The sequence below is a fragment of the Megascapheus bottae genome, chromosome 7 (genome assembly GCF_031878675.1).
Source record: "Megascapheus bottae isolate mThoBot1 chromosome 7, mThoBot2.hap1, whole genome shotgun sequence".
NCBI lineage: Eukaryota > Metazoa > Chordata > Mammalia > Rodentia > Geomyidae > Megascapheus > Megascapheus bottae.
The window spans coordinates 31,661,720-31,685,676 of NC_143515.1; the positions used below are offsets into that span (position 1 = coordinate 31,661,720).

Genomic DNA, 23,957 nt, shown 5'->3' on the forward strand with positions numbered 1-23,957 from the left:
CCTTGAAACTTGGTTCACTATTTAGAAATATGGCCGTGACACTGAGTAATCAGACAAGTGCTGTGTGGAGGGATACTTTATAAATACCACAGGGAGAAAGGAGGATGGCTTTTCTCTCACACACTGGTAAATCTCAGGATCTCTGCAAGGTCATAGCCAGTCACCGCAAAGGAGCTGCCAGAGGGCTCACAGAACCGAGCACCGCACACCTGTGTGTCAGATACACACTCACCCTGACAGTGCTCCACCTGACAGAGAAGAGAACTGGTCAGGGCCTTTTGTCCTATTTTTGGGTCCCCACTCCAAGCCTTCCATGATACATACCTCAATGGAGTCACTCTCTGGGCTTCTGCTTAGCTTCCAGATGTGAATAAATGTGTCCTCAGCGGCAGAGAGTAGCTATGTTAAAAAAAAAAAAATGGAAAAGGGAGAGTAAGAATTCCGACAGGGCAGATGTCAACCAGAATACCCCGTCCAGGTGTCTTGGGCAAGGAGACAAATTTGTGGTAGTCCTCTCAGTGTCTCAGTACCCAGAAAAAGGGTATGCTGGGATGCAGAAGAGACTGACCTTTCCCACCTCTGGAGCTATGTCCAGGGCACAGATGGCCCGGGCATGGGCATTGATCTGGACATGTAGATTTCCTGTTGTAGCTTCATACAGACATACTTGTCCATTCCCATAACCTGCTGCAACAGTCCCCTGCCACAGCTGCACAGAGGGGCATGGGACCCTGCATGGGTGACATTTACATCGTTTGTGCTAAATGCAAGTGAACACTCTCCCCTGAAGCTACCTCAGGAAGGACACAGCCCCCTTACCCAAATCCCAGAATGCGGGTCAGTAATGTAAATGCAGGTCCTGTCCGCCAGACACACAGCAAGCCTGAATCATCTGCTGTTACCATGTCAGCCATACCATCCTAAGGGAAAAGGTGGTGTCAGCTCTTCCCTTTCTCCCCTACTGTGGTCCTGTGTACAAGTCACTAGGGGAAAGATAGCATATTTGTCTTACTAGTGAAGGATAAGATGTGGATCCCTCACAAGCTGGACCCACCAGAAACTCTCCTAAGTTCTTTAAGAACCAGAGACTCAGCTTGTGCCAGTGCCTTTGCTTGTAATAGTAATTACTCAGGAGGCTGAGGTCTGAGGAGCACAGCGCGCGCACACACACACACACACACACACACAAACAGGGTGGGGACTTCCTTGCATATATCATAGGGTCTCATGATCTCAATATCCTATACCCTCCTTCATGTATTAGAAGAGGATGAATAACTGTCCTCACTAAATGGATGAAATTTAGGTGTCATGACTTTCTGGAGTCAGTCACAGTCACGACCAAGCTCACTAAAATGGGTAAGGGGAGTCCACTCACCTGTCCCTGAGCAGGTTCGGTGGCAATATCTGTGATTGGTGTCTGGTGTTCAGCAAGCTCTTCACTCAGGACAATGTTGGGACCCTTGGCTGGGATGTCAAACACCAGCACCTGGCCTGACCATGTTCCTGTAGCCAGAACCCGTATCTCATTGATGACTTCCTCACCCTCCTGGGTCTCCAGCCTCCACGATCAGCATTCCCTCTATGCCAGAGATCTTAGTAACAAACTCACTGCTACCATCATCTGGTCCCCCCTGACTCTCTGAACCTTTGCATGTCTTTTCAGAGCCTCAGTTCCCCTTCTCTCTCATGCCTCCCTCCAATCCTCACAAGTTCTTCAGGCTCTCACCATCTTCCTGGCTAAAGACTACACCCCTTTAATTAAGGGATGTGAGGTATAGCTTCACACCCCTTAATGCCATGTCCTTGGTTCCCCTCACCCACACAGATGAAGTGGCCACTGGCAGCAATTCCTCGGGCGAACAGGGCCTGTACTGAAATGAAAACAGAAAACTATCAGAAATAGCCCTCCACCCCCAACAACAGCAAATGCTCTGTCCAACCCTAGCTGGTTCTGAGCATACCTGATGAGGCATCTCCAGAGTCCAGTGCATGCCAGTAGACCATGGTGGAGCCATCAGATTCATACATCTGGGGGCAAGGATGAGGGTATGATCCAAGTGACCTATGCTGAACTCTGTACCGAGCATTTCACATATCTATATTAGTTTTAATCCATTTAATTCTTAAAACTGTTCTAGGAAAGAGGCACTACTTTTTTTTTCTGTCAGTCCTGGGCTTGAACTCAGGGCCTGGTCTCTGTCCCTGAGCTTCTCTGAGCTCAAGACTTGTACTCTGCCACTGGAGCCACAGCACCAGTTTTGCTTTTTCTGTTTATGTGGTACTGAGGAATAGAACCCAGGGCTTCATGTATGCTAGGTAAGCACTCTGCCACTAAGCCACATTCCAGCCCATGAGGCACTATTTTTTTTTTAAATCCCTACTTTTCAGAAGGGGACTCAGAGGCTCTGCTGAAGGACATACATTTAGTGAAGGGGCAGATGCTGGACATGGTATTTGGGAACTGGGAAAAAAAAAGGAATGAAGATGGGAAATAGAGGAAGAATGGACTATGCACGAGAAAAGTTTGGAAGTGCTTAGAGGCAAGAAGACTCTGGGGCACTGAAGGGAAGTTGAGAAGATGGCTGGGGAGAGGAAGGAAGGTCCTTTCTTACCTGTATTCCTCGATGTGAGGTAAGTACCAGCAGTATTCGGAAGGGAAGGACACACCAATGGACCTGGGGGAGGAGGGGGGGGAGGGAGGGAGGGAGGGAGGGAGAGAGGGGGGTCATAGTAAGACTAAGATTTGAGTAGAGACATGAGGAGTCCCTTACACTGAGTGGAAATTCAGAGGGTGAGGGCAGGCCTATTTAAGTATGAAAAAGAGAGAGGGGTAGGGCCGAGTTCAACACAGCATGCCCCGCAACACCACACCTGAGTGATAAGCGGGGGGCTCACTCCAGCGCCTTCCTTGGCGTGGAGTTGGCGCTGGGCCAAGGGCACCCCATCCGGGCCGGCGCTGAGGAGCTGTGCGCTTGGTCCATGTACCACACCAAAATGCGTCAGGTTGCGGGCCGGCTGCTGTAGGACGCTGAGGTTGTTACCCAGGGGGGCCGCAGAACCCCGGAGGGGAATGGAGCGCTCGCGCCGGAACATCCTGGGGAAAGAGGCGCCCGAGGGCAGTGAGGAGGGGAGACCGGGAGGCGCGGAGGCAGCCTTAGTAAGACTCCCCAGGTCGGTGGTGACCCGGGGAAAGTGATGGGGACGGGTCACAGCCGGGAGGAGAGCCCGGGCGCAGTCACTGGGCCCTCAGCGAATCCCAGAGGCGGAATAATGAAGTCATAGGATGCGGTGGTCCCAAGTGCCGGAGCTGGAAAAAAAAAAAGGCAGAATGAGGCCTCCGGGCCCTTTCTCCTTCGGCTCGGCTAGCTGAAGACCCTGCCAGGGTCAGAGGTTACACCCACAGCCCCAGATCCCCTAGCCGGATTCCTCGATCCTACCTGGATGGTGGCCCTCCCTCCGAATCCGCCGCGACCAGAGAGACGACGCGCCTGCGCACGGCCTTTGGGCGGGGCGAAGACAGCCTACGTCAGGCGCGCGCGGTGCAGTTGCCGGGGCAACCGTGGGCGGGGCGAGCGGCGCAGCGCGCGGCGTGGTTGCCGTGGCGACCGTTAGGCGGCCGCTTGAGTCCAGGAGGCAACTCAGACACCTTGGAGGTGTCGGAGGACCACAGGGACGATGTCTCATGAAGGCACGGTGAGCATTGGCTCAATTAGGGGTGTGCCGGAGCTGGGGTCGGCCAATAAGGTCGGTGTCGAAAACACTGGGACAGATTCGCGCCTTCTGGGCATTCAAGATGACCACATTGGCACTGGGGCACCAAGTCTACATCTGCTCCATGTTTACCCACACGCATTGTCACACTCAGGCCCCGAAAGGAAAGAGTCAGTATAACTGGTGTGGAGTCGGAGGAAAGAAAAAGAAAGGAACTGGAAACAGCTGTTGCAGCTAACAGTTCCCTTACCTTGAGGCATCCATTTGGAAAAATCAGGATAGGTCAGTCATTTGCGTGGAGGTGTTGCGAGATAAATCATCAATTTTTACCATTTCAGGAGAAAGAAACGAGCTCAATAGCCCCGAGGATATACTTGAAAATCAAATTGTTTAAAAGGCAGAAGGTTTGAAGTATTTGTAGAGCCTTTCTGCAAAAATATCACTATCCTCTTGGGTCATGTCCAGAGACTGTCACCAGCTCACTGGTGTCAGAAGAGAAGATAGGAGAAGTCTAAGGAAGTAGTTGTTGTACCAGCGCTATCTGCCTTGCTCCCACCAGACCTCGGCTTGATAGAGGGATGCTCTTGCTGGTGGACTGGAGAAATGATGCATTTTGAGTTCAATGTGAGGTGTAGGGGGACTCTAGATTTGACATGAGAATGAATTTTAGAGAATGTCAAATATGAGGCAAAAAGGTACGTAAAGGCTTGGAAAGACTATATTTAGAGGTACGTTTTGAAAAGAACTCACATTTAATGAGATGGTTGTGGGGATTAAGGACAGTCCCAAGAAACAAATTTTCCTGTTCTTTAAAGTGAGTTTTCAGTTTCATTGTAGAGAACTTGCAAAATAGAGAAGAGCATACCTTCTGTAATTGTTTTGGTGTTTTAGTTTTCTTATGTGTTCGTCTATATAGCTGATAGAAATAAGATGCCATTTTGTATCCTGCTGCTTTCACTCAGCATTACATCATGAGCATTTTCCTATGGCACGGAAATTCTTTCTAAATATTACCTTTAATCACTGTATAATATTCTTTTTTGTGTAATATTCTTTTATGTAGATGCAGTGCAATTAATCATCTCTCTTTTTCTAAGACATTCTATTTTAGAAACAATACCATAGGGAATATGCAGGAGGATATGTTTTTTATAATTATGTCAGTCATATTGTGTGTGTGTGAGTGTGTGTGTGTGTGTGTGTGTGTGTGTGTCCCAAGCACTGGTGCTTGAACTCAGGGCCTGGGTGCTGTCTCTTAGCTTTTTGTTTGTGTTTGTTTTTGTGCCCATCCTGGGGCTTGAACTCAGGGCCTGCCCCTGAGCATTTGCTGAAGACTAGTGCTTTAGTACTTGAGCCACAGCTTCACTTCTGGCCTTTTGGTGCTTAATTGGAGATATGTGCATCACGGACTTTCCTGCCTTGGTAGTCATTAAATTGTGATCTTCAGATTTCAGCCCCTTGAGTAGCTAGGATTATAAGCCACTGATGTCTAGCGCTCTCTCCCCCCCACTTTGTTAATTTTCGTTTTTTCCCCTTAAGGCTGGTGCTCTACTACTTGAGCTGGCTTTTTTGGTAGTTAATTGGAACTAAGAATTTCATGGACTTTTCTGCCTGAGCTGTCTTTGAAATTTGATCTTCAGATCTCAGCCTCCTGAGTAGGATTATAGATATGAGCCACAAGCATCTGACCATTTTCACTCTTTATGTCTGTTATGGAGTTGATATTTCACTATGTTATCCAGTCTGGGCTCCAGTACTGAGATCAAGTTGGGACTTTATCTGTACCACAATGTCCAGCCTAAGAAAACATTTTTTTTTGGTAGTTCCAATGTTTGAACTTCAGACCTTGACTAGAACTTGTTAGGCAAATGCTCTACTACTTTAGCCAAAACTCCAATCTTTACTGTTTTTAGGTCTCGCTTTTTATGTTTAAAAACCTTATTTTAATGAGCTATTTTTTCCCTCACTCCCCTCCTGACACCTTCTTTGGTGGTAGTGGGATTTGGAGTTAGGGCTTTGCTAGGCACGAGTTTTACCACTTCACCATACACTTTTCCAGCTTTTTGTTTTAGTATATTTTTTAGATTGGGCCAACTTGCCTGCCTTTCTTTCTTTCTTTCTTTCTTTCTTTCTTTCTTTCTTTCTTTCTTTCTTTTCTCTTTCTTTCTTTTCTCTTTCTTTCTTTCTTTCTTTCTTTTCTCTTTCTTTCTTTCTTTCTTTCTTTCGTTCTTTCTTTCTGCTTGGGGATAGCCTTGGACCTTTACCTCAGCCTCAGATGTAGGTCTCACTTTTTGTCCAGACATAATTTGTTCACAAACATAATCCTTACTTGGAATGACAGGCATTCTCAGCTTATTAATTGAGATAGGGGTCTTATTAACTTTTGCCTGGACTAGCCTGGAACTGATCTCTATGTTTAAACTAGCTGGGATTACAGACATGAGCCAGTTTTAAATATATATATATATATATATAATTTTATTGTCATTTTGAAGTTATTGCACAGAGGAGTTACGGGTATATAAGTCAGATAATGAGCACATTCTTTTTGATCAATGTCATCTCTTCTCTATCTCTCTCCTGTTTTTCCCTCCCATCCCCACTGGTAAACTATATAGTTCACTTCCAACATAGAATCTAATGAATGAATACACTGCTTCATTTGTTCACCCTTTATCCCTCCATTTCTGGGCCCATCTTGTCCTGCTCCCACCAAGACAGACAAACAGGACAAAAAGAAAACAAAACAAAAACTGCAACAAAAGAAAAAAAACCTCATTTCCATTTCCTGGAATTCATTTTGCTAAATATTACTTCATATGATGAGAAGCACATAATCATTTCACTTTGTGTTCCTCCCCTAAAAGTACCCTCCTAAAAAATGTTTTTGAAGCTGTAATCCTAGCTACTTAGGAAGTTGAGATCTGAGAACCACAGTTTGAAGCCAGCCTAGAGGGGAAAAAACTCATTGCCAATTAACCACAAAAAAGGCCAGAAGAAGAGCTGTAGCTTAAGTGGTAGAGAACTAGACTTGAGCAAAAACTAAGAGACAGCACATAGGCCTTTAGTTCAAGCAGTATATGCATGAAAATTTATTTTGATAGTTCTAATATATACCACTGTGTGGCTTTCAAAAAAACATTGTTTCTATATTTTTCATGATGTTCAGGTAGCACACTAAAACTTTGATAGCGTTGAATATTCTTGTTTTTAAGAGTTGCTAGTTCATCAAATTGCTACCACTGAACTTGATTCCCAGTACCACAAAAAATTTAAATTTCAATCTTTGGTGTTTTGGGTATGTTTTAAATATTAAAAGTATTTATCGGGGCTAGGTGTGGTGACTCACGCTTATAATCCTAGCTACTCAGGAGGCTGAGATCTGAGGATCGCAGTTCAAAGCCAGCCCTGGCATTAATGACCACGAGACTTTTATCTCCAATTAATCACTAGAAAAGGGACAGAGGGGCTGTGGCTCAAGGGGTAGAGCAGTAGTCTTGAGCTGAAGCTGAGGACAGTGCCCAGGACCAGAGTCCAAGCCCCATGACAGAAAAAAAAATTATGGGGGAGAGAATGTGTCCTAGCGGTAGAGTGCTTGCCTAGCATACACAAAGCCCTGGGTTTGATTCCTCAGAACCACATACACTGAAAAAGCCAGAAATGAGGCTGTGGCTAAGCTGTAGAGCTCTAGCCTTGAGAAAGTTCAAGGACAGTGCCCCAGGCCCTGAGTTCAAGCCCAGGACTGGCAAAAAAAATTATAGCAAACCTCATGAGTTAGGGTTGTGGGTGTGTAGCCTTTCCCCTCCGCTAGGAATAACTGGGCTTCTTTGTTTAAAGCACTCCTGTAGGGGGTGGGGAATATTTGTTATTCATTTACAGTTTCTCTTTTGCGGAACACGTACTTCTTTTCCTTAACTTTAGGGTCAAAAATGATTTTCCTTTTTTATATGAATTTAAAATACATTTCTGGAGATATTTCTCTTTTTCCATACTTGTTGAAAATATGTATATATGTATATATGTTTCATCTTTCATATTCGTTGCAAATGCTTTTTTGGATCACTTTGTTTACTAGCGTACATTCATTATATCGAAGGGGATTTCAGTGTGCAGATGCTCTTGTTTGGAAAGTTGGAGGAAGGCAGATTCTGGAATTAGACGCCTAAATACAAATTCTCGAGGTAGAAGACTTTTTTTTAAAATTGAAATGATTGTATATTTACTTTCTTTTTTTCCATATATTTTTATTGTAATTAATAGAAGGGTTACATGATATTTGCCAGATAGATGGTGCATTAATTCCCATACGCTGATACCCTTTCACATGTCTTGGTAACGTAGAAGACTCTCAAGTAGCACCAATGACTCTAGCAGGTGTGGGTGTGTGCGCGTGTGCTTGCTCACTCCCTGTGGCCTGACCGCAGGGCCTGGTCACCTTTGGGCTAGTGCTCTGGCCTCTTCCCACGGGCTGGCTTGGAACCCTGGTCCTCAGATGTCAGCAGCCAGCCGGTCCGCGGGTTTACACTGACGCCCAGCCCCAAGCCCTGAGAACTCCTGACCACTCTTAGGAGCCACGGAGTGAGAACAGTGCGTGTTACACCCCGCGCGCGCCACCGATGGCTAATCTGAGCCCAACTTCAGCTGGTCAGTGAAGCGGCCGGCCGGCCGTCACCAAAGTTCAGCGAGGTTCCGTACCCAGGAGCCTCAGGCACGGGGTGGGGTGGGCTCCGGGGACTGTCCCGCCCGCTCTCCCGCCCTGAGAGCGGCGCTCGGTTCCCACAGAGGCAGGCCCGAGACCGCGGCGCGGCTCGATCCAAGGCGGAGAAGGCGAGGCCGCCCACCGTGCCGGTGCCGCAGGTGGAGATCGTGCCGGGGCGGCTCAACGAGGCCGAGTGGATCGCGCTCACGGCTCTGGAGGAGGGCGAGGACGTGGTGGGGGATATCTTGGCCGACCTGCTCACTCGAGTCTTGGACTCCGCCTTCAAAGTCTATCTGACCCAGCAGGTGGGCCTCGCCCCCGCCCGGGTGGTCCCCCGGCCTCCCTCCCAGCCCCTCCCCTCCGCTGAGCCCTCCCCCCCCCCCCCCCCGCCCGCAGTGCGTCCCCTTCATCATCAGCCAGGCCAAGGAGGCCATGCTGCAGATCACCGAGTGGCGCTTCCTGGTCCGGGACGAGGGGGAGCCCGCCGTGGCCGAGAACCCCACCTGGAGCGAGGACCTGGAGACCACCGAGTGCACGATCGACGCCTGGGCTCAGGGCTCCGTGCCGGTGCTGCAGGCCCCCGCCCCCGACGATTACGACGAGGAGGAGGGCGGCAACGGCCAAGTAAGCCGGCCCCCGCCCCCGCCCCCGCGCCCTCCTTCCCCCCCCCCCCCCCCCCCCCCCCGCTTTCCCGCCTCTCACCTCCCCGGGCCGTCGCCAGGATGCCGGGAACCTGGACCAGTCGTGTTTGGACAGCGTCTGCCAGGCGCCGAGGGCATCTTTGGAGGAGCACTCAGCGGAGCTGGGCATCTCCCCGGGCCCCCAGCCCGCCCCGGGGCCGCTCCTGGAGGCAGAGCCCGAGGATACTTTGGAGGAGTCCAGCGGCCCGGAGACCTACCATCTCTTCTCCTCCGAGTCCTGGAATGAGAGCATGTCGGTGGAGGTGGGGCCCGCCGACCTGGCCCCGGAGCCGTCCCACGCGGCCATACCCCAGTGGTCTGCCGAGAAGGGGGCCCCCTGCCGCCCCTTCCTGGTGCTGGAAGACTTCCACGATACCCAGCCCCGACTAGACGAGGCCGGGGACCAGCTACTGTACAGCTCCGACAGCGTGTTCCGCCTGACCTCCTCCAGCGAGGGCCCCAGGCAGCCCCGCCCCGCAGCGTCCTTCCAGCCGCCGCTGCAGGTGGAGCCGGATGCCTCTCACCCCAGGATGGGCTACCAGGCAGCCCTGACGCGCCTGGACCCCGCCAAGCTTCCCTGCCCCTGGGTGCGCCCGCTCGCGGAGATCCTGGTCTCAGACCCCCAGGCTCACCCCTTGGACGTGTACCACGGGCGCCGGCGGGGCAAAAGGGTCCAGGTCCAGGCGAAGCCCCAACCCCCTGAAGCCCCCGTGGACCCCAACCTCTACGAACCCCGGGCAGTGCACTCCCCTTTCCAACCCAGGGCGCCCCTCAGCCTCCTGGGCCCAGACCCCAGGTTCCAGCGTCCCAATTTATATTTGGACCTCCCAACACCATTCTTTCGGTCAAGATCCCCAGTCTCCAGCTCTAGACTCCGTTTCGAAGTGAAACACCCGGCACTTTCTGATGTCACCCGCAGCACCAGCCCCAAGCTATGGCCCGGTGCCAAGTGGCCCAGTGGCTGGGAGGGAGAAGCGGAGCTGCTGGGTGAGCTGTGGGCTGACCGTACTCAAGTGGCTTCTCGGGTCCTGAGATCTCTTGCAAAGGAAGACCAAGATTCTGGAGAGCTGGAGACAGTACCCCAAGTCCTCGAGGCCACCTCTCAGGTGCTGTGGAAGCCCATGGTTCTGACAGAAACCATAAAACTGGCTCCTGGTGTTAGAATGTGGAACCAGAGCGCCCAAAGGCTGCCCGCCTCCACTCTGCCCCTCGAGGAGGGCACCCCTCCTTCAGATGATCGGTGCCCCATCCAGACGGGCTTACCCAAGCAGCGAATGGCTGAGACTCAGCCAACCAAGTTCACAGCTCCCAAAGTATGGCTGCTCCCATCCAAGAGCGAGCCCTCCTCTAAGTCCTGAACCCCGGCCAGTGAGAACTGCACCCTCTTCTCCCTGTCCGAGGGAAATAAACGCTGAGTTGCCTCAGGAATTTGGTGGGATGTTTCTGTCAGTTTCAAGAGTATCCATTCTCTCACTGAATCCCCAGGAGAGCACCACCCTTAGGAGAGCTTCAGGGTGGAGGCTGTTCCCTAGCACAACTGCTCTCTCCCTAAGGAGCAGGATAGAGAGCTGCCACTGAGGCCAGGCTCAATTTAGTAAATACTGGCTCAGGCTTGGGATGTCTGTGATTTTATATCATCTCTGACCTGTGAGGAGTCTCCTCCTCCTCCTCCTCCTCATCCTCCTCCTCCTCCTCCTCCTCCTCCTCCTCCTCCTCCTTTCTTCTCTTTCCTCTGTCTGTCTGTTTCTGACTTGTTTGCATTGGAGCTTGAACTCTGGGCTTCACACTCTTCCTACACTTTTTCACTCAAGGCTGTACTTGAATGCTTAAGTCATGCTCCACTTATATCTTTTTACTGGTGTGGGCCACTAGCACTGAGCTCTGAGGAATCTTCTTACTCTACTACGAGTTCCACCAGGCAATACAAATGGGTGTGCATGAGTGTGTGGGGGGGGGGTGGGAGGAGGGAGAGAGAATTAGTTGCCCTGTGTCAGGAATTTGTGATATTTAATCTACCACACACACAACCAGAAGGGAAGTAGTTTTTTCCTCCCTTTCTCGCATCATTTTTCATCCTTTTAGATCCTTTTTCTTTCCTTCCTTTTACATTTGGATGACCAATTGTCCAGTACTGGTTGATGAAGAGTATATCTCTAACTGCCCAGTAATATAGTAATATTCATATATCATGTTTTCCTAAATATATTTGTATTATGTCTAGACATTTTTCTGTTCTATGCCCTTTTTCTATGATTACATCAAAATAACTGCCCAAATTACTGTAACTTTAAAATTTACACCATCAGCTGGAAAGCAGTGGCTCATGCCTGTAATCCCAGCTAGTCAGGAGGCTGAGATCTGAGGATCGTGGTTCTAAGTCCATCCAGGCAGGAAAGTCCCATGAGACTCTTATCTTCAATTAACCAGCAAAAAGCCAGAAGTGGAAATGTAGCTCGAGCATTACAGTGCCAGCTATGAGCTATCAAGCCCTAGTGCCAGTCTCCTCCCTGCCAACTGCACAGTCCTCCATTCCCACCTATCTTCCTTTTTTTTTTTTGGTGGGGGGAGGGAGAGAACCAGTCTTGGCATGGGTACTGTGCCTCAATATTTTCACTAAAGGCTAGCACTATACCACTTTGAGCCACAGCACCACTTCTGGTTTTCTGGTGGTTAAGTGGAGATAAGAGTCTTATGGACTTTCCTGCCCGGATTGATTCTGAACCATGATCCTCAGATCTTAGCCACCACTATCTGGCCCTGACTTCTTTTTTTGCAGGATTTTGTTGTGGTCTATTTTTTGCCCTTTATTCTTTTCTACAAATTTATTAGTTTGTTGCTAATTAGTTTGATACTGACAAGTCATTTTGGATATTTAGATTAATAGGAGATAATCAACTTAAGTCTTTCTGTTTATGAAAGAGCTATATCTCTCACTTTTGAGATTATCTATAGTTGTCTTCAGTATAATCGCATAATTTGAGTTGTATACATTTTTGTTAAATTTACAACAAAAATGCATTTGAAAAATTATATAATTTAATTTTTCACCAGATAAGCAAAGATGTTCTGTGTTCAGCATCACATGTTGATGTGATAGGATACAGTCACACAAATAGCAGTTTAGGGTGTCTTTGGGGTCTCATTCAGGCTCTTCAGAAGGAACCAGAGATTGGTGGTATACTTTATAGCTATATCTATGAAGAAATAATACAAAGGATACACAAGGGCTAGGAGTTTGGCCTAGTGGTAGAGTGCTTGCCCAGAATGCATGAAAATCCAGGGTTGATTCCTTTGGTACCAAATACATAGGAAAAAGCTAGAAGTGTTGCTGTGGTTCAAGTAACAGTGCTCTAACTTTGAGAAAGCCCAAGGACAGTGAGGTCAAGCACCAGAATTGGCAAAAAAAAAAAAAGATTCTAATTTTCCCTGAAGGCCATTCAGACTAGCCCATATTAATAAAAGAGTAGTTCTCCTATTAGCATGACCATTAGATTTAGTGACCCTTCCTTTTACTGTTCTGAGAAGCATTTAATTTTTTTCCCCAACCTTTTCTGTTTCTGTGGTACTGAGGAAAAGCACCCAGGGCTCATGCATACTAGGCAAGCCCTCTACTACTAAGCCACCTTCCCTGTCCTATTTCCATCCCACTGAAGGCTTGGTAGCTTCATATAGGAAAAAAAAAAAAAAAGGACGTGGTGTTGTGGCTCAAGTGGCAGAGTGCTAGCCTTGAGCAAAAAGTGTCCAAGAACAGTGCCCAGGCCCTGAGTTCAAGCCCCAAGACTGGCGAATATAAAAACAAAAACAAAACCCTCAGCATATCTGTTAAAGGTTGTTAATGCCACTAAGCAAGTAAGCAAGTTATATGTCTGTATGTGTGTAAAACAGAGCATGTTAATATGTGTGAATATGAACAAGATATATTGTCCAGTGATTGTTTTTCAAAATTAAAGTTCAGTATACTGTATATAAGAAACTGCTCCAGGGGCCAGAGTTTGGCCTAGTGGTTAAAGTGCTTGCCTAGCATGCATGAAGACCCGGGTTCGATTCCTCGGTACCACATACATAGAAAAAAGCCAGAAGTGGTGCTGAGGCTCAAGTGGTAGAGCTCTAGCCTTGAGAAAGTCCAAGGACAGTGCTCAGGCCCTGAGCTCAAGCCCAGGACTGGCAAAAAAAAAAAAAAAAAAAAAAGAAACTGCTCCATAGAAAACTGCATATGGAGGACATAGTGTATTTTAAATGCTTAAAAATTCAGAGCCTGACTGTGGCGGTGTAAAAAAATCTGGCTTTCAAAATTGCTCTGGGGAGGCTGGGAATGTGGCTTAGTGATACAGTGCTTGCCTAGCATGCATGAAGTCCTAGCTTTGATTCCTTAATACCACATAAACAGAAAAGCTGGAAGTGGCACTGTGGCTCGAGTGGTAGAGCACTAGTCTTAAGCAAAAAAAAAAAAAAGAATCTCAAGGACAGTACCTATACTCTGGGTTTAAGCTCCATGACTGGCAAAAAAGAAAAAAAAATGCTCTGGAGGCTGGGATATAGCTAAGTGACAAAGTGCTTGCCTAGCAAGTATAAATCCTGGATTTGATCCCCAGTATCGCCCCCCCCAAAGGGGGGCATAAAGTAAAGCCAGGCACAGTGCTTTCCCCTTGTCATCCTACCTACAGATGCAGGAGGTATAAGTAATACTGTGGCTGAGGCCTGGTTGGGGCAAAAAATGTCAGACCTTATTTGACAAAACAAAAAACCAAACAACCCCCCTAAAAAAACGAACTGGAAAAACAACAAAACAAGGAGTAGGGCATGTCATAAGTGGTATAGCACCTATCTAGCATGTTTGAGACTTTAAGTTGAAACCCTGGTACTACAAAACAAAAACAAATAATCAACACATGTACAACACCTAAAAGATGAAAACAAACTGAACGTCTACCAAGGGAAAGATGGAAAAACAAACAGTGGCAGATTGATACAATGGAATATTACTTTTAAAAGCCTTAAAAAGGAATTAAATTCTGACACATGCTACAACATGCATGAGCCTTTAAGACATGTTAAGTGAAATAAACCAAAGACAAGAGCACAGATGTTATACTGATCCAGATATTATGCTGAAGTGCCATACTCAAATTCACAGGATTATTAGGAGTTGTAGGGAGGGGAGAATGAAGAGTTCGTGCTCTTTGGGAACAGAATTTCATTATAGAAAGATGAAAAAAAAAGAAGTAAAGTTTGTAGAACAACTGAATACTAGGACCACTGCCTTGTACACTTAAAAATGACTAAAATTGGGCTAGGAGTTTGGCCAAAAAAAAAAGTTTTAAAATACATTACCATTTTAAATCCCTTTTTTTTTTGCCAGTTGTGGGGCTTGAACTCAGGGCCTGAGCACTGTCCTTGGAGTTTTTCTCAAGGCTAGAGCTCTACCACTTGAGCCTCAGCACCACTTCCGGCTTTTTTCTAGGTATGTGATACTGAGGAATTGAACCCAGGTCTTCGTGCATGCTAGGCAAGCACTCTATCACTGGGCTAAATTCCCAGCCTCAAGTATTTTAAAACTTCTTTTTTTTGGGGGCGGGGGAAGGTGGTCAGTCATGGGGCTTGAACTCTGGGCCTGGGCGCTGTCCCTGAGCTCTTCAGCTCAAAGCTACCACCTTACTCCTGGGCCTGGCCATTGTCTCTGAGCTCTTCAGTTCAAGTCTACTGGCCTGCCCCTGGAGCCACAGTGCCACTTCTGTTTTTTACTGGTTAATTAGAGATAAGAGTCTCATGGTCTTTGGTGCCCAGGTTGGCTTTGGACTTCAATCCTCAGATCTCAGCCTCCTGAGTAGATAGGAGCCACCTTGCCTGGTATATTTTAAAACTTTTTTTTTTTTTTTTTTTTTTTGCCATTCCTTTGGCTTCAGCTCAGGGCCTGAGCACTGGCCTTGGGTTTTCTCAAGGCTAGAACTTTACCACTTGAGCCACAGCATCACTTTTGGACTTTTGTATGTATGTGGTACTGAGGAATCAAACCCAGGTCTTTGTGCATTCTAGGCAAGCATTCTACCACTCGGTCAAACTCCCGGCCCCCATTTTAAAACCTTTAAGCTCACTTTTATACTATTTCTCTTTCATCAAAAGATAGAGACTATTTCTACTGAAATGATAGAATTGTTATTTGACCAATAAGTATCCTACACAAATGTACAGCAAAAGACAGAAGGAAAGTATGGTAATAGAAGTTGGTTAATTATACATGTTCATGTAATAGAATACTATGCAGCTGAAAACACTAAGGAGCATCTATGTCTCTAATGTATTGATTCAGAAAGAGTTCTGAGATGCATTGCAAGTGAATAAAAAGATACAAGTATATATATATATATATTTAGTATGATACTTTTTGTAAAAGAAATGGAATGCATAAGTCTGTATCCATACCAGAAAGCATTTAAATAAAACAGAAGTGTATAAGAAGCTATTCATATTACCTGTAAGCAGATAAGGACATGCAGTGGGTTGCACAGAGGATTGAAGGGAAGTTTCTCAGTGCATATTTTAAAATATTAATTTTGATTTTGAACCATGGGAGTGTATTATCTGTTTAGAATTATTAGAAATAATTAGGTGAAATGGGAAAAAAGAGGAATTGATGAGGTACCCAATTCGTTCTTTCTATTAGCCCACCATTAACATTTTTAAAAATCATCTATTATGGGACTTGAGCTCTGGGCCTGGGCCCTGCCCCCAAGCTCAAGGTTAGCACTCTACCTCTTTGAGCCCCAGCACCACTTTTGATTTCCTGGTGGTTGATCATAGATGATCAGGTTTTTTGTGCGATCTCTCCTCCGCCAGCAGATGGCGTTCGCCAGGACGCGCCACTCCATTATGGTCCTAATCAGCTTCTCGGGAGCAGTGCGCATGCGCACACCCCCCCCCTCAGGTGTCTAGCTTTGTGCCTGATGGATGTCTTGTAGGCCGCATTTGGCGTGCACTTCGCAGCCCGGGACAGGCTGCGGGAAAGAGTAGCTGTTCCCGGATCTAGGGCGCCTCAGGCCTCAGAGTCTGGGGCTCGGGGGGGGAGGGGTGACGGAGTCGGGCGGCACCTCGGGCAGCCCGCGAGGCGGGGTGGCGGGGCTGGGCGGAGCCCGCAGGGTCTTGGGCGTCGGTCGCCAGCGGTGCCCGAGCCGGGCGCGGAGCCCCTGACAGGACAGGTACGAACGTGCGACCCTGCCCGAAGTCCACGCTGCCGCCCTCACGTGCTCGCGGGGAGCTCTGCCGAGGGCCGGGGCTCGGCTCCGGTGTAGGGCGGGGCACGGAGCCCTGTGCGCTGGGCGGGGGCCGGCAGGGAGGGGGCCGCACTCCGCGGCGGTGGGCGCCACCTGGATCGAGGGGCCCGGCTCGGCCTGCCCACCTCAGTTCTCCAGCCTGGCAGTGTCCGCCGGGGCCAGAGTTCCTCCAGAGCTGCAGGGTCCCCTCCCCTCCCCGGAGCCCGCACCGAGCCACAGGTTTCCTGTGGGCACGGGGCTGGGAATTTTGTGTCAAGCGAAAAAGAAAGTCCTGGGGGCTCTAAGTGTGGGAGTCTGGATGTGAGTTTCGTGTGTTACCCTGCCCAGGGGTCTGGCCTTGCCGGCAGCACGTCCCTTGAAAAGTCATCCTTTAACCTCCCTCTCACCTCAGGCCAGAACCACAGCTAAACCACCCGGAGGAGCCTGGCTGTCTTAAAAGAGGCAGAGATTTAGACTTACCCAGCATCCATTCCTAAGTGGCGGTTTGCTACTCTGGTATAAAATACCGAGAGCCACAGAGTTTTGAGATGCAGGTTGACATTCTTCGCCTGATGTACTACCAGAGGTTGAACTGTGAATGTTAAAAGTGACAACAATAAGTTAGTAATTAACTTGTAAATTAATATATATGCGGTATGTATTTACACATTTAAAACATGTATTCCCAAGTAACAAGTTTATAAATAAATAATACATATATTTATGTGTATTTACGCATTAGACACATGCAATTTTGTAAATATAATTTCTTAAAACACTGACTTAAAATATCACTTAATAGCTATTCTCATCTTTTTTCCCTTTAAACAGAATTGTCCTTAGTCTTGTTATGTTTAAGGAACATCTTTTTAAAATCTTACCTTTGTTTTGCATGCAATGAGCTTTAGCCGGACTTTGAAGGGAGAATATGGCATGCAGGTTTAGAGAAAACATTGTAAGCTGCTGCAGTGGTGCAGAGATGAGAATGCACGTGTTAAATTAGGATTGTTTGATTGAAGCAAGGAATGAGATATCAGTAAAGAAATGTTGGGCAAATGAATATATGGACAAAGCAATATTTTAGAGGATGTATTTGTCTTACTGTTGTGTATAAAGTGGTTGGAAATGAGGAAGGAGAGAGGCAGAGTTAGGCTTCACTTTATCAGTATTGAGAACTTAGGCTGTTGATAATGACGTCTTACTTTTATGTATAACTCCATTGATTATAGAACTTTCTGTGGCATAATGTCATTGATTTAGTAATCTTTGTGAGGAGGCACCAAAAATAGTGAAAGATAGGGCCGGGAGTTGGCCTAGTGGTAGAGTGCTTGCCTAGCATGCACAAAGACCAGGGTTCAATTCCTTGGTACCACATAAGTAGAAAAAAAGCTGGAAGTGGTGCTAAGGCTCAAGTGGTAGAGCCCTAGCCTTGAGAAAGTCCAAGGACAGTGCTCAGACCCTGAGCTCAAGCCCAGGACTGGAAAAAAAAATAGTGAACGAGATGCCTTAATTTTCCAAGCTATTAAATGGAACAGGGTAATATCAAGAAAGAAACGGTATGTCCAGCCTTATTGGATATAAGGTCATAAAGAAAATATTAGGGAGAAGTTAAAGTAGTTGAGAGAATCATAACACTATTGACAATTGCCATTCTAAGTTTTGCTCTACCAGCTGTATCATTGTTAGTGGCTGCCTGGAGTTATATTAAGAAAGATTATTATAGTAGATTGAGTCTCATGTTTCTTGATCTGCCTGTAATTAATGGATATTTTTGGAGGACTTGGAATATCCATCCCATAGGAGGGGAGATGGAAATTGGCTTCTCAGAGTCCTCTGAAGAGGTAAAGAGGTATAAGAATTACTGGTTCAAATCTAGCGTAGAGTCTTTGTTATCTTGGAGATTCTGAATGTGGCTCAATATTACTTTCTTTTTGAGATTTAGGCCAGTACCAGTGAGCTTAGCTGATGGACAGTCTGGCCTCCTCAGACCTCTTAGGAGCTTCACCTTAACAGAACATCAACCCTACTGCCCTTAAAGCCATATTAATAGTGTTTTCCAAAATATCTGTACTTCATCTAAGGGCTTGTTATGTGGTTCCTTTACTCTAGGAGCATATAAGCTTGAGTTTTAGTGTCACAACCAAATTCCGTAGTGTCTGGGACTGCCCTTGCACTTAGAACTTTATTAGGCCTTTATCTGGAGATGAAAGAGCAGCATCTGCTGGTGTGTGTGTGTGTAAGTTTAAGAGAGAGAGAGAGTACCTTGCTCTAATCCCCTCCCCCTGTTCTATACCTAATTGATTAATTAATTTTGTCAGTTGTGGGGCTTGGACTCTGGGCCTGGGCACTGTCCCTGAGCTCTTTAGTTCAAGGCTACCACCCTACCCCTGGGCCTGGGCGTTGTCCATGAGCTCTTCAGCTCAAGGCTACTGCCCTACCCCTTGAGCCACAGCAACACTTCAGATTTTCTAGTGGTTAATTGGAGATAAGAGTCTCCCAGACTTTAGTGCCTGGGTTGGCTTTGAACCACAATTCTCAGATCTCAGCCTCCTGAGTAGTTAGGATTACAGGTGTGAGCCACCGCACCTGGCCTATACCTAATTTTTAAGAGTGGAGTTACTTTCTTCAAAAGCTGTCAGTCAGTTTATATGTCTACAGCCTGCTGTTGGTACAAGCTTCTATTAAACATAAGTATCTTTTCAGTGCAAAATGCTGTGTTCAATGCTTAGATACTGAAGTGGATAAAACTATTTTGAAGGAATCCATGGTAGGATTGAATAAACAATATTTTACATCAAATGTAGTATTGTAATGGAAATATGTACAGGGTGCTGTGTGAGGACAGGGGAGGGAATGATTAGTTGTGCATGGAGAAGTTGGGGAGAATCTTCAGGAGAGGTGATTATTCAGCTGAATATTGAAGAATGAGAGGAGAATAGTCCTGGTAACATTTGAAGAGGCAAAAGAAAACTCTGGAACCAATACAGGGTTAATTGAGCCAGTCTCTGGTGGCTCACACCTCTGAGATCTGAGAATCTGAGCCTCTGAGGGTCTCCTTCCCAGGCAAGAAAGTCTATGAGACTCTTTATCTTCTATGAACCCCCCAGAAAACCAAAGTGCAGCTTTGGCTTAAAGTGGTAGAACACTAGCCTTGAGCAGACAAGCTCAGGGACAGCACCCAGGCCCTAAATTCAAGCTTCACAACTGACCAAAACAACAAAAGGAGAGGTAATTGGTATGACTGGGTTAATACTTAAATAATCCCCTGCCCTGCCCCCACAAAGTGTTGCTATGTAGTCCCAGGTGGCTTGGACCTCTGAATCCTCCTGCCTCATCTTTCCTAGTGCTAAGATCACAGTCACCAGTTGCAGCCCTGAAGTCAGGTTCTTAGCCTGTAGTGCCTCTGGTAAGAAGGTTTAGTTTGTGAGCAGAGAAGCCACTGGAGGGGTTTAGACAGGGAAGTAACCTGGGTATATTTTGGGAAGTTATCTTTGGAAATAAACTGAACAAGAGAATCTAGAGAATGGTTATTAGAAAACCCTTATAATATTATAGACACAGTTGGGAGACTGGTAATAACATAGAAATGATTTGGAGCTGAACTACAATTATGTCAGTGGGGAAAGAGAGGAAGGGACACATCTGAGAGAGACTGTGGAGATGAACTAACCTGATTAGTGACTGATTGTTGAGAACAAGGAAAGAAAGAGTTGTTGAGAATGATTTGTTTTATTTTGGGTGGATGGTGGTGCAGTAGCAAAGAAGGACTATAGAAAAGGGACACTTTTTTTTTTTTTTTTTGCTAGCCCTGGGCTTGAGCTCAGGACCAGAGCACTGTCCTTGAGCTTTCTCAAGGCTAGAGTTCCACCACTTGAGCCACAATGCCATTTTAGGTTTTTTCTTTGTAAGTGGGACCAAGGAATCGAACCTAGGTCTTCCAGCATCCTAGGCAAGCACTCTACCACTAGGCCAAATCCCCGGTCCCAAGGGAACGTTTTTTTTAAGGGGAGGAGATAGCAGAAGTGTTTGGATAAGTTCAGCTTGAACAGAGATGTGGGCCTAAGGTTCAGAAGAGCTCTCTGTTTAGGATTGGAGTGTGTAGTTGAAGTTATGGAAGTAAATAGTTTTCCCAGCCACACTTAGAGAAAGCTAGAGGTAACAGAGGAGAAAAGGGATTGGCACATGAAGTAAGAAAGAATGCTTCCTAGGAAGGTAGAAAAGGAAAAAAAAATTCCAACGAAGTTGCTGCAGGGCGGTGCTACTGAAGGCCCTAGAGAAAAGAATGATTGCTAAATCATGTCCTCAGAGGAGAATGGAAGGTTTGGTCTAAAAAGAAGGGGAGGAGGCAGAAGTGTGGGGTAGAGTGCTTGCCTAGTATGCACAAAGCCCTAGGTTCCATTCCTTGGTACCACATACACAGAAAAAGCCGCAAGTGGCTCTGTGGTTCAAGTGGTAGAGCACCAGCTTTGAATAAAAAGTCTGCCAAGGACAGTGCCCAGGCCCCAAGTTCAAACCCCAGGGCTGGCAAAAAAAAATAAAAAAAGCTGGGTGTGGTGGCTCATGATTGTAATCCTAGCTACTTAGGAGGCTGAAATCTGAGGATAGTGGTTCAAAGAAGTGTCACTATGATTCCAGGGGTAGAGTGGTAGCCTTGAGCTGAAGAGCTCAGGAACGACGCCCAGGTCCGGAGTTCAAGCCCCAAGATGACCACCACTACCAACAACAATAACATAAAAAGAAGGGGTACTGTTTCCTTTAAAATAGAATGATGAGTTTAGGAAGAAAGAAACAGTGGTGGATGTAGATACATCTTACACTTACAGGCATGTTTCTTTCTCACAATAATCACAGATATATATTGAATGCCTCCTGCCAGACAGTTTTAAGTGTTTTCAGGCATTCTCATATTATTTTTACAACAATCCTATCAGAAAGATGCTGTTATTCGAATTTTACAGGAGGGGTAATAGAAGCATGGAGGTTCATTTAGGATTAGTATTTATGTTTGATAAATGTTTGTGTGGGTGAGATTTCTTCTTTTCAGGGACCAGAGAAGGAAGAAATTTAATCTGAACTCCCAGTTTCTGGATCTAAGGAGGGAGACTTATGCCAGTGTTTGAACATCTTCGTGGAATCGATAGGCAGGGCAGTGGTGTCATTGTAGCTGCTAGCACTTTTCAAGTATCAAGGAAACTGAGATCCTGGAGTAATTAGCATCTCGACCAGAAGGACAAGTGACCGATAGTTGTTTGCTAAGAATTGAAGGCTAAGATTGCTATCTGAGACTGTGAATAAAATGAGAGCTCTTGTTCCCATCCCCATTACCCAGAAATACTGAAAGTGTTTTCTACAAGTCAGTTATGGGATTTGGCAGACATATAAGCTTTATATCATAATGATTTAATTCATCTTGTGTGTTTTCCCAGTTGGTGAAATAGATAGGATTTGCAGGTAAGTTATATATCTGACTTGAGTGAAGGGGGAGAATGGTAGGATAGCGTGGACAGAGAAGAAACGGACTTACCTATTTTTGCTGCAGCCAGTGGAGCATCGTTTCTGTGTCCTTCCTCTTGAGGTTGCCATGGATACGCCTTTGCATGGTGGTTCGAGGAGACTGATTTCCATTATGATCAGGTGGTGACGTGGGTTTAAAAAGGGAAAGGACAGAACGATCTGCTTATGGGGAGGGGCCCATGAGCTGGCCATGAGCAGAGCCCAGCACAGCTGAGGTAGCTGTGGCTTTGTTGGCTGCTTTGGCTTTTGCTGAAGTTGTGAAATGGTGCATCTCTTTCTTTAGAGCGCAGGCTCAGTGTTTTTTGCTTCCAGGGTCCTAGTGCCAGGAACTTGCTGGTTGTTTGAGGGGGTAGGGGGAGGAACTAATAGGAACTTCAAATAGCTAAGTGGTACTCGGCTACCACTGGGAAGATTGATGTTTGGAATTCAGGGGTGAATACCTCTTGTCTTCCTGAAGAAGTTCCATTGTTGGAAACAAGTTAAGTACAATTTTTACCTTTTCTTTACTTTTCTGTTTTTTATTTTTTTGGTTGGTTGTGGGACTTGAACTCTGGGCTTAGGCATTGTTCCTGGGCTCTTCAGCTCAAGGCTATCACCCTACCCCTTGAGCCACAGTGCTACTTCCAGGGTTGTTTTTTGTTTTTTGTTTTTTGTTTTTTTTTTGGTCGTGGGGCTTGAACTCTGGGCCTGGGCCTCTGAGCTCTTTAGCTCAAGGCTACCACCCTACCCGTGGAGCCACAGCACCACTTCCACTTTTCTGGTGGTTAATTGGAGGTAAGAGTCTCATCAACTTTAGTGCCCGGTCTGGCTTTAAACCATGATCCTAAGATCTCACCTTCCTGAGTAGTTAGGATTATAGGCATGATCCACTGCACCCATCAATTTGTAGCTTTTCTTCCTGAGAAAAGAATAGTGACTCTTTGGCTAGAGTCACATTCAGATTAGTAGTGTGGTGAAGACATTTTGGGGGATAATGAGTAGTTAGAGAAGTCCTTAAATGGAAAGAAATCCATTTAGAGTTTATCTTTTACCTTCATGCAATCTGTAAAACAGATTAGAATAAGATTGAGGGACAAAATGCTCTGTGCATCCATCTTCCAGGTTCCTATATGTATCTGGAATCCAGTTTCAGTCTCCAAGCACAGGACTGGCCAAAAACAAAACAAAACTATAGCACATCAAAACCAGGACATTGATATAATAAAAGTTCTGAACAGGTCCATCACTCTTAACGATTTCTCATGTTGACCTTTTATAGTCTCACCTCCATCCCACTTTGTCCCCTCATTTCATATTCATTAGTCCTTAAGTATTGGCAACCCACCTCCTAGATTCATAATGCAGGTGTTAGTATACACAGTAAATTTGCCCTAGAACAAGCTCTAAAAATAGTATGTATTTTCTCCTAATGTACTCCATTTCCCTTCTCATTTCCTCTGTTGTTGTTGTTGTACTCCTCCTCCTCTTCCTCCTCCTCCTCCTCCTTCTCCTTCTTCTTTTTCTTTTTGCCAGTCCTGGCCTTGAGCTCAGGGCCTGAGCACTGTCCTTGGATTTTCTCAAGGCTAGAGCTCTACCACTTCAGCCTCAGCACCACTTCCGGCTTTTTTCTCTGTATGTGCTAGGCAAGCACTCTACCACTAGGCCAGACTCCTGGCCCCTCATTTCCTCTCTTCTGTCATTGTTTTGATCATCATTTTTACATTACTTGTGCTTTATAAATTCTATAGTTTACTTAGTAATGTATGTACTCAGCTGGGGGAGAGCAAAGGAAGGAGTAACTGTCATAAATCATCACTTATGAAGTGGTAACTCCTTTGTACAGCACCTTAATAAAAATAAAATTATATTTTAAAATATATGCACTCATTCATCTATTCATTTATGTTTGTAACATTTGCATTTCTACTGTTTATAAGTCATTAATGATGTACCTTTTCAGTAGTGATGACAAAATTACAATTTTTAAATTTTTATTTATTTATTTATTTATTTTTGTGGGTCATGGGGCTTGAACTAGGCCTGGGCATTGTCCCTGAGCTCTTCAGCTCAAGGCTACTGCCCTACCCTTGAGCTAAGCCCCACATCCCGTTTTCTAGAAGTTAA

General features: G+C 46.2%; 3 protein-coding genes across 5 annotated transcripts in view; 2 read left to right on the top strand and 1 right to left on the bottom strand.

Moving 5' to 3' along the window:
- Nucleotides 1-61: 61 nt before the first annotated feature.
- Nucleotides 62-22,124, bottom strand: Wdr54 (WD repeat domain 54). Of its 3 annotated transcripts, none has more exons than XM_090336658.1 (10): nucleotides 21,865-22,124; nucleotides 2,875-3,097; nucleotides 2,616-2,678; nucleotides 1,965-2,031; nucleotides 1,821-1,874; nucleotides 1,379-1,506; nucleotides 820-920; nucleotides 569-731; nucleotides 325-399; nucleotides 62-248 (listed from the first exon to the last, which is right to left on the bottom strand). In XM_090336658.1, the coding sequence occupies exons 1-10, from the start codon at nucleotides 22,044-22,046 to the stop codon at nucleotides 117-119; spliced, it is 1,188 nt and encodes a 395-aa protein (XP_090192784.1). In that variant the 5' UTR covers nucleotides 22,047-22,124; the 3' UTR covers nucleotides 62-116. The 3 variants fall into 3 exon arrangements, with proteins under 3 accessions (XP_090192784.1, XP_090192782.1, XP_090192783.1); XM_090336656.1 differs by lacking the exon at nucleotides 21,865-22,124 and adding an exon at nucleotides 3,441-3,514 and having other exon boundaries at nucleotides 2,875-3,310; XM_090336657.1 differs by lacking the exons at nucleotides 2,616-2,678; nucleotides 21,865-22,124 and adding an exon at nucleotides 3,441-3,514 and having other exon boundaries at nucleotides 2,875-3,310.
- Nucleotides 3,583-10,521, top strand: C7H2orf81 (chromosome 7 C2orf81 homolog). The gene is made up of 4 exons (XM_090336655.1): nucleotides 3,583-3,696; nucleotides 8,497-8,718; nucleotides 8,810-9,037; nucleotides 9,135-10,521. The coding sequence occupies exons 1-4, from the start codon at nucleotides 3,679-3,681 to the stop codon at nucleotides 10,449-10,451; spliced, it is 1,785 nt and encodes a 594-aa protein (XP_090192781.1). The 5' UTR covers nucleotides 3,583-3,678; the 3' UTR covers nucleotides 10,452-10,521.
- Nucleotides 16,209-23,957, top strand: part of Dctn1 (dynactin subunit 1) — a 31,630-nt gene continuing 23,881 nt past the window's right edge. The window contains exon 1 of the mRNA XM_090336651.1: nucleotides 16,209-16,286. The gene's annotated coding sequence lies outside the window, so the exon portion shown is untranslated. The remainder of the gene's footprint in view (nucleotides 16,287-23,957) is intronic.

Bases quoted from the DNA above. Each gene is read 5' to 3' on its own strand.
- C7H2orf81 (XM_090336655.1), top strand. The intron at 8,719-8,809 runs GTGGGCCTCGCC...CCCCGCCCGCAG, and splicing joins AAGTCTATCTGACCCAGCAG to TGCGTCCCCTTCATCATCAG. The intron at 9,038-9,134 runs GTAAGCCGGCCC...GGCCGTCGCCAG, and splicing joins AGGAGGGCGGCAACGGCCAA to GATGCCGGGAACCTGGACCA.
- Wdr54 (XM_090336658.1), bottom strand. From the start codon at position 22,046: ATGGCCAGCTCATGGGCCCCTCCCCATAAGCAGATCGTTCTGTCCTTT. The intron at 2,032-2,615 runs GTAAGAAAGGAC...CCTTGCCCCCAG, and splicing joins CCTCACATCGAGGAATACAG to ATGTATGAATCTGATGGCTC. The intron at 400-568 runs GTCAGTCTCTTC...TTTTTAACATAG, and splicing joins TAGCTCCAGAGGTGGGAAAG to CTACTCTCTGCCGCTGAGGA.